The sequence below is a fragment of the Armigeres subalbatus genome, chromosome 2 (genome assembly GCF_024139115.2).
Source record: "Armigeres subalbatus isolate Guangzhou_Male chromosome 2, GZ_Asu_2, whole genome shotgun sequence".
In the NCBI taxonomy this organism is placed as follows: domain Eukaryota; kingdom Metazoa; phylum Arthropoda; class Insecta; order Diptera; family Culicidae; genus Armigeres; species Armigeres subalbatus.
This window is the reverse complement of record NC_085140.1, coordinates 359,022,712-359,035,681: the sequence shown is the minus strand read 5'-3', so window position 1 is coordinate 359,035,681 and position 12,970 is coordinate 359,022,712. Positions and strand designations below refer to the sequence as shown.

The window sequence follows — 12,970 nt, the reverse complement described above, 5'->3', positions numbered from 1 at the left end:
AATGATTTTGTTTCGTGTTTTCGGTGATAAAATAGAAAATGTGACAAAATATGTATTTTCAATTTTGCGCGAGGAGTGCAACGTCATCAGCCAATTCGAAGCCGTTTAGGTGCTCCATGGTTATAGGCGGTTTGGTTCACGGTCAATCACATCTACCAGAATCTCGTTGATTACGATGAGAAACAGTAACGGTGATAGAATACATCCTTGCCTCACACCAGCTACGACTATGTAAAGGGATTCATGAAATTTGTTGACCTGCTCCAGAATGATACGGAGCGTGACAATATGGTCCGCACAGAATCTTCCGAATCCGGGCTACGATAATTTTGCATAGAACTTTGAGAACGATACACAGCAACATAATGTCCCGCCAGTTATCGCATATACCCAGGTCACCCATTTTGGGCATCTTCACCTTGCATCCAGTCGACCGGGAAAGTTGCGGTGTCCCAGGTATTACGAAATAAACGATGCAGTAGTTGAGCGGATGTCATGGGGTCAGCTTTGAGCATCTCGGCTGATATCCCAATCCAAGCCGAAACCAATTAACACCCAAATCCATTCAAAATTCAAATCAAATCCAAATTCAAATCAAATCTAATCCGAATCCCATGCAAATCCAGTCCATATTTACATTCAAGTCCAAATCTAAATACAATCCAAATTCAATCCAATTCAAATCTAATCCAAATCCTATCTCAATCAAATACAAATCCTAATCCAAACCGGATCCAATCCAAACTCAAATCCAATGTGTTATGTTCTCAGTGACTTTCGGACTCGTGAAAATTAGTTCAAATGGGCTTGTTTTATAGATTATCTATTCTGCATAAAGACAGTCAAATCCGGTGGGTTCTAATAATAATGATAATTTGGATAAGTTATAGATTTTGATTTTCATCAACATAAACAAAGCCTAACCACTTACTATTTTTAGCTGGAATTTTATGTTATCCCTTAATCAAGTCACGGGACAAGACCTCAAATTGTGACCGAATTGTTATGGTACAAGGCTGGTAAAATCACTTTATTGTTTTTCAAATAAATCCATAGACAACGAATGTTATTTTAAAATTCCTGTTAATTAAATAAGATCCATAAATTGATTTAAGAGCTAATATCGCACGCATATTTAAAGTATTTCAACCCATAAACACTTTAATGAAGATATAATCAGTGGTACAACGCTGCAGATTGTATTATTCTCAAAATCACACAAATGAATAGCTTTCACGTCATATGTAAAACGTGCAGTGTATGTGTATCAAATTGATTATAGCTGTCGTTCACTGTAGAGCACATTTTGGCGCAACAACTTCTTTTTGTAGTAACCGCTCGTACACATCGAAGGCAGAGTCATAACGTCGAAAGTATTTTCGCACTGTATCACAGGATGGAAACTTTTGGCTAATCCTTTTATAAGTGTCATCATCGCATGGTATCTGCAACGTCAGCTCAAGCCTTCTCAGATTAGGCATTGATTCCAACATCGGTTCGTATAGAATTGAATCAATCTATAATGAGAAGAGAAAATAATGCATGGTAAAATATTTATAAAAAAAACTTCGACCTACCATATAAGCATACACAGAGAGTTTTCTAATATATGGTGCTTGAATTGATAGCTTGAATGATTTGGTTTCGTTGAATATAGTTTCTTGTGTAATCAGAGTTAAGTCTGGTATTGTTAATACTGCGCAAAACTCCATGAAACCTTCCAAAGCGTCTAATCCCTGAAAAATAATAGTTTCGTTAAAATTTTCCGTATAGGTGCAACTTTTTTTTATATTTACCTCATGAATGATCAATCGTTTAAGTGACGTGACTCCATTCAGATTTTGCGCATCAGATGAGTTCCAGTTTTTATTAGCATGTAGCTCCAGTTCAGTCAAATTATTAAAATACTTGAGTAAATCATTTGAAAACAGCGGCCAACCATGTTCTTTTATAGCAAGGCGTTTCACATTTTGCAAAACAGGGGCATCTTGTAGTAGTTTGTTTGGAACATCAGCATAGCATCCTCTAATAGTAAGGCTCTAAAATTCACAAAAAATACAAATATTTTATGTAAAAAGAAGCTTATAACTTTGTAAATTGGTCCCACCTCTAAACTTGAAAACCTTGTTATGTGCGCAAACTTTTTTGCGGTCAATACCTGAGGCCACAAGACTAGATGTCGTAGATGCTCTTGGTTTACCCATCGGAGAACAGAAGTATCCCCGTCTTGTTGTAGGAACAATATAAGCATTCGCAGTTTTGGAATATTTCGCAGGAACCGCCCCAGATGCGAAATCGATCCAAATGACGGCGTTGCCAGAGTTTCTAATCGTGGGAAATTCTCCATGGGTAATATGTCATGCTGGTGATCCGGCCAATCGAGATCCCATCCCAAAGTAAGATTCACTAGCTGTGGGCTCAGTTTGTGAAACAGGCCTGTCAGCTTGTTGGAAGGAGTTATTTTCACATGCAAAGTGGTCACGTTGGCAAACAGGTTCGGAGCTCGCGAGATGCTACGGATCAATTGACGAGAATCATAGAGTGTATGAATTCTGGTTCTAAACGATTCATTCACACTGAAGCGAAGGGACTCAACCTGCATTTCATTCAAATTTAATATTTTTAGATTTGTGCAGGATCTCAGTAAATCTAACAAAACCCATGAAGCCATATTATATTTTCTGGATATTATTTTCAAAGAAACTAAAGTTTGTTGGAATCGATTAATAATATCCAGAATCATCTGATCCTTGACTTGATCAGTTTTATGACATTTCTCCCAATTGCCCCAGTACACTGCTATATGTTTGTACGATCGACGGCTCAGCAGAAGCGTCTGGTGGTAGTTTTCCAGTTTGTAATCTTGATATTCATCGCACCTTACAAATGGTACGATGTTCAATCGCACTGCGTTTGATCGTACCACAAACGCTGTTGCACCCCACCATTTGCAAACGAGCATTGCAGACTGCAGGTCATACCAGTCCAAGTTTTGAAGAATAATCTCGAGCACCTGGAATTAAACGCAAGATTTTGATTAGTACCAGAAGTACAGTTGGTGTAAAGTTGAAATCACTTCAAAGCATTTTTTTTAAATAATAATGCCCAATAAACTTTAATAAATCATGCAAAATGACTATTCACGATTTAATGAAATGTTTGCATAAATCTTTAAAACATGTATTAAACATCAAATGCTTTGAAATTCTCTCTTTCCAAAATTATGTCGTATTTTTCAGGTGATTCCACGTTTACTTACATACTAAGCGATACATAACTACTTACTTCAGTTGGAAGTGAAAAGATAGTTTTTGGTCCAGACATTGCGGCGATCCAATGCAAAGCAGTTTGTTTTCTTATAATCCTAACGTTACAACAGTTTTGTTAGAATTATTCCTGAAATAATAGAAAAATATGTCAATGATTGTTTATTTCCAAATATTTTGTGTTTGTAAAATACCTAATGGTCGTAGCCAGCAATCATGCACTTATCTAGATTTCTGCTATCTGTTGTGCAATCTCCAGATAGTCCCGATTCCGTTCTGTTTGAATGCTGAAATTCAACTGAAAGCAGTGACGTTGTGTTAACTTTGGGTGCTATTGATAAGAGAATACGTAATGCTAAGATATGAAAATCCTGATTGATCCACCTAACAGTGTTTGTGCCTTTCTCGTACATTAGATATACTAAAAAAATTGAGTGAGAATTTCTTAGCATGTTTTTTGTATGTAAATCGTATTTTTTCCATAACTTTTGATCCTATAGTCCGATCTGGCCGTACGATTCCCCGTCGAATGCAACTTGCAAACAAATCGGATCAAGATAAGTGCCTAAAAGATGAGTGAGTTTTATTTTGCGCACATACATACACAGACAGACATCATCTCAATTCGTCGAGCTGAGTCGATTGATTTATAACACTATGGGTCTCCGGATCTTCTATCGCAAAATCGTTTTGGAAGTGAATACATATATAGTTTTCGTTACACCTTGGTGTACGAGAAAGGCAAAAATAATAACACTGAAAAATATCACTGAAATATCACTGTGTTCCATATGATCTGTCTAAAAGATGTTTAGTTGCGCTTATTTGAAAGATGTAGCAAACAGTTTGCTGCAAACTTATTGAAAATGATTTATAAATTCGAAACTTAGCTGAACAATGTGTATGCACATTTTCAAATGGCTAAGTACTGTACTATATAATGCCTATCATAAAATGCCGTGGTGAATTTTCAAATTCATCACATGTTTTTCTACTCCAATTTCTAGAATCCCAAATGAGATGTAATAATTATCACACAATGCTGAAAATTAAATCAATTGTTCAGCATAAGTTAACAAATAGTCTACCATTGTTTAATCCCCTTGCGCGTTGTAGTTTTCTCATCTTGTGCTCTTAAAAAACTAGATGGCCAATTTGTGACTTTGTTGTATAATCACCTAAAAAATATGGTTTTAAACTTAGCTACGCCATGGTGAAATAAAATCTGTAAGATGCTGTTCAGCATCCAATTTATTGAGCTATCATTTTGACTGGGAAATTGTATATAATTGTATTTTATTCTAATAGGTTGTGAAGCTGCTACACATATTATCCAGCTTTTTACGCTAGCCATAAATTTACAAGGGGTGAATCGAATTTGACGTATGCCGTGAACCTGAATTTGAAGTAGGATATCTTGGTAGCCATGAATTAGAATCTATAGATCTGTCATATTTGCTAACCTCAATTTGTATTTCTTATATGCTATTAAATATGGAACTAAGGATACGCAGGATCGATGAAAGGCGTGAACCAGTTCAATCGAGCAACATGATGGTCGGAGGCTATGCCGGATTGAATCTTAGATAATAATGGGATAATTTGTGATCACCAGCCGCAAGTATTAGACAAATAAATGGTCCACATAGTTTCGCAGTGACCAATATACTATATATATGGGAACTCAGAACTTTCTCGGTTTGATCTAGAAATGGACTACGGAGTGGGGTCGTAGTAGTTTCTACGTTAGTTCTCAGAATCACAGCTCAAATTATGAGCCATGCCTCAAGATAGTTGTCCCATTTCTCGCAAATATTGTTTCCGCATTACTGGTATTATATAAACTCGCATTAGTAGTTTTAGATTCGCATAATTTTTTTAAGTAGGAGTTATATACTGATTACGCAAGGTCTGAGGGTTTCTTTCCTTCATGCTCCCTATAGTATACGATTTGCCAATACATTTTCCTTTTGTGGAGCTTGAGATAATGTCATCATAAATTCCCATCACTATTAGATGATTTAGCGAAAACGCTTTGCTGGCCCACAAAGTACGCGAAATAAATTGTTACAAGATGTTACAGTTCCAGAGATTTAGATTCGTTCCTCACAAACGTCTTTTTTTTTCCTTGTTGGGTATTTTAATCACTGCGACCATTTGTTAGATCTATTGTGATCAAACGTGCCGAGTTTGTATTTTAATTAACACCTAAAATGAGTATAAATTATGAAAATATGTTATGACTTATTGAAATATTGAACCAGTTTTGGGGACATGCTTGAACTTTTAAAAATTATGACAGTTTAATGTTTTCATTGAAAATTTCAACTAGTCATAGATTGCTAAGATCGGTTTGTAAAAATTATAGCGGACACAGCATGTGTCAAAAGGGGTGATTCAAAGCATTATAGCACTTCCGCGTAAAAAGCTGGATAGTCAATCAAACTGTTGTCCTGTCATTAGATGAAATAACGGAAAACGGTTTGGATTTCCCTCAAAATCGGTAAATTATCACTGAAATACATTATCTTTTTCTCGTCTTTGCTCAAATAGTTGCTGTAGTGTTTCCATAGTTGCGAGTCCTATATAAAAGCAATGGGATTCGCAACTATAGGAACATGAATTAAAAAATATCGCAAATATTGGAACACTGCACTAATAATTGGAGGTATCATTTTATGCAACAACCATGGATGGTGCTACAATTGCGAATCTTTTCTTTTGAAGCATAATTAGTGACTATTCGTTTGCATATTTGAGGTAGGTGAAATGAAGTATAGCCTTGGTGTAAACTGACAAATAGTGAGAGAACGTGCTTAGTTCCTGCACTATTGGGTCTTTTACCCTACTTGATAAGGTGATTTCCTTGGCCTTGTGGATATTCTTGAAGGGGAAGAAAGTGCTTCGGACTATCACTCCATGGGAGGCTGCAAAGTTTATGCAAAGTTGGCCATTGTCGTTCGATACTGTATGCAGACTATCCAGAGCCCACTGTCAAACCCCACCACATCCTAGGCAGGCACCACAACTCGAAGATTGCCTGGGGAGGGATTGTCAAGCCCTTGAATATAGTCCCTGCAGCCCTAGATGTCCTAGGGAACAAATCTGGCGTAATATTAAATAATATTAAATAATATTAAATAAATTTTATCGTCAATGCTGAAATTTAAGTCGATTGTTCAGCACTAGTATGCAAATGATCTAAATGTTTCAGACCTACAAACATCACGGTTTTTACAACTCGTGCTCTTGGAAAATGACTCCATATTGTAAAAATTGCGGAAGACTTCTCGTAAACTTTTAAATAAAGCAATAAGAACCTCAAATTGGACTCCGAGTGTACTTACTGAGTACAATAACGAAATGTGAAAATCCAAACGAAGATCTTGGATCCAAACTTGTGAAAATATCAGCAATACTCTCGAAGTCGCGTGACTTTAGAGGGCACTTGCAAAAGAACATACGAATAAACTAGGTGATCTGAAAAATGAGGATGGATTTTCCACAAAAACTTCTTGTGCAACAATGAAGTTGATTATGGAAACCCATTTTCCAGCTTTGCCATCGATTAACAAACCCATCGATTATGTGTGTAGGCCCAACAACAAGTGATTCCTTTGAAAGCCAAAGATGTTCAGCAGCAACAACTAATATATCTGATGATATGGAAATGCTAGTATCATCTTCCAAACTTAGACGTACATGTTCATCATGATAGAATTAGAGGCGAAAGTATAGAATTGATAGTTCCGTTAGGATACGACTAGCATGAAGAATGTTTTTAATAGAAGTCGATTTGAAAGCGAGCGGAGGGCAATTATTTGTGATGCCATATAGGGTAAAGGATGTATTTTGGACCACCAAGAATAATTTGCACTCAGTGGTCCATAATATGAACCGTCGAACTGGTGGTCCAAAATACCTCGCTTACCCTATCGCACGACCTTCATTCTGCCAAACTCCCGTATGATGGGGGAAGGGAAGAATATCAGTGTGGAAGCTGATATATCTCCACTGGCAAAATGAAGGTGGTTTGATTTGCTCATATGCCATCGCGTGCGGAAGGATTTTCTATCGACGAGTACTGTCTCTAAATTTCTAATATGACATCAGCATCTAGTCGAATAGGATTTTTATTGCTCAGTTCTGGGGCGACATTGCGCATCTCGAATCGAATCACTCGATTCGTACGTTTTTGCATTCGTTTCGAAAAAAGTGCGGCATTATGTATTTCGTTCGAGTTCATTCAGTCGCAGTACAAGATTTCGAATGGTGCTGTACTAGCTTAATCGAGTATGTTCTGTCAAACGAAATGTAAACAGAGAGAATAAGAGATAGCTGTCTCCGTGTTTAGTATGCCGCCCGCTCGAGAGACATCCTTTAGCGCATGGCGAATGCGAGTAAACAGAGAGAATAAGAGATAATTTCATCTGCGTGTAGCATGTTGCCTGTTGAAAAGGCATCCTTCAGAACATGAATTGGCAGTTAATTTATAAACGAGCAAATTGTGCTCAATGACTATAAAAAGCAATATTATTTATTGAGCTGTTGCAAAATGGTTTGGAAATTGAGATATTGTTACGACACAAATTATAAGTTTTAAGTTTATTCGAGTTTATGCCAAAGATCCAATGTTGAGTTAAATAATTTAAAACTGAAGAAGGATTCGATAATAAATTACTTTGATGTTTCAATGTGTTTTAGTTAAATGTACTTGGGTCATCTCTTGCGCGTTTTTGCCTTTCTCGTACAACTAAGTTGTACCGAAAGGCTATCATTTCACTCCGCAAACGAACTTTTTATAGAAGCCTCTGAGACCCTTAGTATTATATACCAATCGACTCAGCTCGACGAGCTGAGCACATGTCTGTCTGTCCGTGTGTATGTATGTGTGTGTGTATGTGTGTGCACAAAAGCTATAAAAAACATTATACAACTTTTCGTATAGTAATCCTTAACCGATTTTCTCGCAACAAGTTTCATTCGACAGGGGACAAAGCCTTGTTGATCGCTATTGAATTTTATAACGATCGGTCATTGCGTTTGAAAGTTATGAAGAAAATGGTACATCGGACCATTTAAACCCCATATAAGGTTGGTGTCTTAACTAAATGCGAGAAAAGCACCACCAACGCTAGGTGGATTAATCTGGGTTTTTATTTAACTCAACTGTTTTACGTAGATTTTGGAATATACACGTTTTTACGCAAATTTCGGGATAATAGAGATTGCATATTATCTGCAGATATGGAAACTATAAAAATTGCTATACTAATGACATTCTTTCCTTCAAGATACAATAATTAAACATTTATTTTCTTCCCATAGAGAAATAATAACAAATATAATGAAAAACTTTCATTAAGAAATGACCCTCGAACAACATTCGAAAGCTATAAAGGTGACGAGTGTTTTTCATTCGACTTGAGTCGTTTTTCAGTGTGCTATCGAGTTTCCATAATGCCAACACATCTCGTTATTCTTGTACCTCCTCGAGCATACTCGAACGATGAGTCGTTTTCGAGATCGAATCGAAAGCCGTAATGCCAAACATGTTCGACTCGATAGAATTACGTTCGAATCGAGATGCGCAATACCACCCCTGTTTTCTCCATGCGTCCGTCTCGTCGCAACCAACTTAGCTGCCTCGGAGAGAACCAAGCAGAGAAAGGCACTGCTGCTGTACCGTTGACCAATAACAGCTGAATTGATGCATGCCCTCCCCCTTCATACGGGAGTTTGGCAGAAGAAAGGTCGTGTGATATATGCCATCACAAATATTTCCCTCCGCTCGCTTTCAAATCGACTTCTATAAAAACACTTTTTCCATGCCTGCCGTATCCTAACGAAACTCTCAATTCTATACTTTCGCCTCTAATTCTATGATGAACATGTATACATCTAAGTTTGGAAGATAATAAAAGCATTTCCATATCATTGTAAATCAATTAACTTCACGTAGAGGTAGAAGTAATTTGTAATTTATTTATTGTCATAACGGAAGCCTACAAGTTAGAAGTAATACACTCAAATCATTAATTAGTAAAATATCTTGTAAATCGTAAAATGTTGCACAAACCATGGCTGACTATACCTTTACGAATGGCAGGGTAAAGAATGAAATGAGATCTTTCCAACCTTATGAATCTGCAGGACGTGTCAGAATAATTCCAGCAATGCTTCAAAACAGCGAAGCAGAGCCAATTCCAATTCGTTTATTGATTTTTTAAGGCTAAGAAAGTTGGACATAAGAAAGAAAGGAACAACGCCTTAGACATTCACTGAAATTCACCAACTTCTGCCAGGAATTTTGCAGGAGTGTTCGTAAGTTAGGTCAATAAATAGACCTTTGTCCACTTCGCAGCTAGATCACGCGATCACTTGATAGTTCGGGTCGATCGTGATCGGGAGTTATTAAAACTTGCGTACTAAAAGTTACTCTTGCGTTTCAGTAGTGACTACACAAGTAGTGTAAACTGTGATTAAAACACGGTTAGAAAAATTATACATCTAATTGTTTAAATTCAAAAACAAGGTCTAGTTGAAATGAAACAAATCTCTAAAGAGAAATAGAAATTTGAAGCGTATGATAGTGTGATATGTACAGTTTAAATACTGAAAAGGTAGGAGAAGTTTTCTTATATCGAAATCGATTGAGTGAATCAAATTTTTGACGAGAAAGGTCAATTGTGGCTTTTCCGTTCGGAATATTTTCATTCCCAGGAATACGGAGAAATACCTCCAAGCAGCGGCGCAAGCCAGAAGAATTCGTGAAGGTACAGTTAGCCGGTCCCCGAAGTAAAGTCCGAAATGCTCTATTGGATTAATCCGTGATTGTTGTGACCATATTCCCCGTACCCGCTAACCGTGCTAGGAATGACCCAAAATCTCAACTCCAGGCCACCACGTGGCCGTGCATAACAACGACCCTACGATTCCACACGTGTGCGCCATTTCGCCATGCCCTTGTGTTGGCTGTTTTGATTAATTTAATTTTGTGATTTAATATTATCTATTTTTTATTTTAGATGGACGGAACCAGTGTATGGGAGCCTTAAAGTTCAGAAACAATACAATTAAAATATCCGATAAAGTATTTCTATTTGCATGAACCCACGTCTTGATATTAATACCACCATCGCTGATGGCCATATTCCAGACGCTCCTGTTGATCTTGATCATTCTCATAGTTCTTTGCTTCCATAGATAACCCTTTCTTTAATGGGGTTTCAAGTTCATTAAAAGTTTTATCAATTTTATTGTTTTTTGCATTTTTTATGGAAATTTTCATATTTTTTGTTGGTTTTTATTGATTATTTCGTGGAAATTTTTAATTTTTCATGGAAAAAAATGTTTATTCCATGGAAAACTTTGTAACTGTTTATTGCTATTATTGATTTATTTATGGAAATTATGGAAATTACTTCTTTTATAATTGTATATTTAACTTGAGTGCTATTTTATTCTTGTTATGGGGAAAATTCTCAATAGTTTATGGAAATTTTGCATTATTTGTGGAAATTATATATTAATTTATTGCTCATACCCTGATTTCTTTATTGGCAATTTCAAATTTTTTGTGGAAAATTTATAATTCTTCATGGAAATTTTATGTTGAGGCTGCAAGGTTTTAATGCAAAAGTGTGAAATTTTCATACAGACTCCAATACAGTTTTTAACCAATACAGAATTTAATACAATTATATCAAAATCTTCCGGTCAAAATTTTATACATATTTTGCGAGGATTTAATATAGAACTGGTTGCAAATCTGCCATCCGCAAGTTGTATGTATATTTGAAGATTACTCTTTGGATATAGATCGATATTTGGCATCACTGATCATGATTGAATGCAATTCGATACACCTCCATATAAGGGAATTCAAAATTCGCATTTGTTTACTTACTGAACTACATATTTTATTCTGAAGGAACTGAGCAATAATCCTACGTGAAATTTTAAATAATACATACCAACATAACTATTCACTTCTAAATAACACTCAATCTTATAACGTGGCGAATTTAAATTTAATAAGATGTGGATTTCTGCGTTTCAATAATAAAATACTGGTCGATAGCAGCTGATGCCGGTTGTGATTCACTATTTCTACGTTTAGATAAGCACCGTCATGTACACACAAGAGACTTTGTTTTGGTACATGACTAACACACAACTACAATGTTCCTTGCCAAGTTTACGTATTATATGGTTAATGCAAATAAAATCAAGATCAAATTTCCAGTTTAAAAAACTTAACAACAACACATCATAATTTGTGTTTGTAGCAACTAAATATGATTTGTGCTTGAAAATTGCAACTTATCTCAACATGTGATTAATTACAAGTTAACTGAGTACATCAGGAATCAGTTTGAAATAGTTTTCCGACCCAAACCAAACTTGTCAAGCAATCGCTGACTAAATCATTTTGTTTGATTCTTCCTCAATGCTATGTTAAGTTTGTGACAAAAGAAATGATTACCTCCCTTTAGTTTATAAAAATTTCATTATTGATAACATTTAATGGAAGTTCTCGGACCCACTACACACTGGTACATATAAAAAACATAAGCAGTGCTCAATCAATGTACTTTATTTGAGCATAAACATATAAATCACATAGAATAATTCCTATCTGCAAAAAACAAGTCAAAGCAGCAAACATAAAACATAGGCATCAAAATCTCGTCATCACTCATCCATTCCTTCATTTGCGAAAGCAACGCACAATATTCTCTATCAAAAACACTCCAAGTTATTGTTGATCTCCTCGAACAGCTTCTGCTCGATCATTGGCCGCACTATCCGGTCATTTGGCACGTTTGCACTCAGGTAGACCTGCTTTTTCAGTTTCTTGGCCAGCTTCTGTGCCAGTTCATCCGACCCGGCCCCCACCGGATCGCCCATGATTTGAACCGACAGCATTTCGTTGGTTGCCGTCATCAACATAGCCATCGAAAGTTCGTCAAAATTCTCCGCCTTATTTTCACCGATATAAATAAACAGCGAGTCTTTCATTTTCAGGATTCGAATGTTGTATCGTACTTCGCACACCTCCACACTGCACAGGTGGGAGGTGAAATTCGGCTTCAATGTTGTGGTCATTGCTGAGATAGCTGAAATATAATTTTATGGCTATTAATAAGGCTAGTTCAATCAGTTGGATAGCAATAAAAACACTTGTAATAAAAAGTTGAAGGGATTAAATGGGCAGCTTGCTACCAGGATGAAAAATTTATGGTTCCAAATCTGGACGTCTGTGGCCTTGAACAGAACAAAACAGAATCAGCGTCTAAACATGACTCTGATGACGCCCAAGGCCAAGATGCCGCATCGGTTTGACATAAGCGAGATACAGAAAAAACGGCGTTACACATGTGTCATGTATATACAACAGGGCTCCTTTAGTTCATGTTATGACCGTTGTTAGTAGGTTTGTCGCTTGTGATGATCCAGAGACTTTTCTTTTTTATTTTGTAATATTTTACTAATAATACGATGAATCTGTAATGCTTTAATTATCACAACTGATTGTTCCAGTCCAAAAAAATAAATTAAGCTAGGGCTCGTTTTGGTAGATCTAACTCTATAACAAATTACGTAAACGCTGGAAACTACGAATTCGATCGATACTGCGATACTGGTGATACTGCGCGCATGGTAAATAAAATCAAACGGGTTTGTTATCTGCTGAAAAT

At 36.4% G+C, this 12,970-nt stretch overlaps 2 protein-coding genes across 3 annotated transcripts; both read right to left on the bottom strand.

Annotated features, from left to right (window-relative positions):
• Positions 1 to 934: 934 nt before the first annotated feature.
• Positions 935 to 11,747, bottom strand: LOC134217138 (uncharacterized). Its single transcript, XM_062695919.1, has 7 exons — positions 11,243 to 11,747; positions 3,461 to 3,564; positions 3,286 to 3,396; positions 2,108 to 3,013; positions 1,797 to 2,039; positions 1,578 to 1,736; positions 935 to 1,517 (listed from the first exon to the last, which is right to left on the bottom strand). The coding sequence occupies exons 3-7, from the start codon at positions 3,322 to 3,324 to the stop codon at positions 1,290 to 1,292; spliced, it is 1,575 nt and encodes a 524-aa protein (XP_062551903.1). The 5' UTR covers positions 3,325 to 3,396; positions 3,461 to 3,564; positions 11,243 to 11,747; the 3' UTR covers positions 935 to 1,289.
• A 100-nt stretch (positions 11,748 to 11,847) lies between these two features.
• Positions 11,848 to 12,611, bottom strand: LOC134217139 (uncharacterized). 2 transcript variants are annotated; one of them, XM_062695920.1, is made up of 2 exons: positions 12,453 to 12,611; positions 11,848 to 12,388 (listed from the first exon to the last, which is right to left on the bottom strand). In XM_062695920.1, the coding sequence occupies exon 2, from the start codon at positions 12,375 to 12,377 to the stop codon at positions 12,012 to 12,014; it is 366 nt and encodes a 121-aa protein (XP_062551904.1). In that variant the 5' UTR covers positions 12,378 to 12,388; positions 12,453 to 12,611; the 3' UTR covers positions 11,848 to 12,011. The 2 variants fall into 2 exon arrangements, with proteins under 2 accessions (XP_062551904.1, XP_062551905.1); XM_062695921.1 differs by having other exon boundaries at positions 12,495 to 12,609.
• Positions 12,612 to 12,970: the final 359 nt, after the last annotated feature.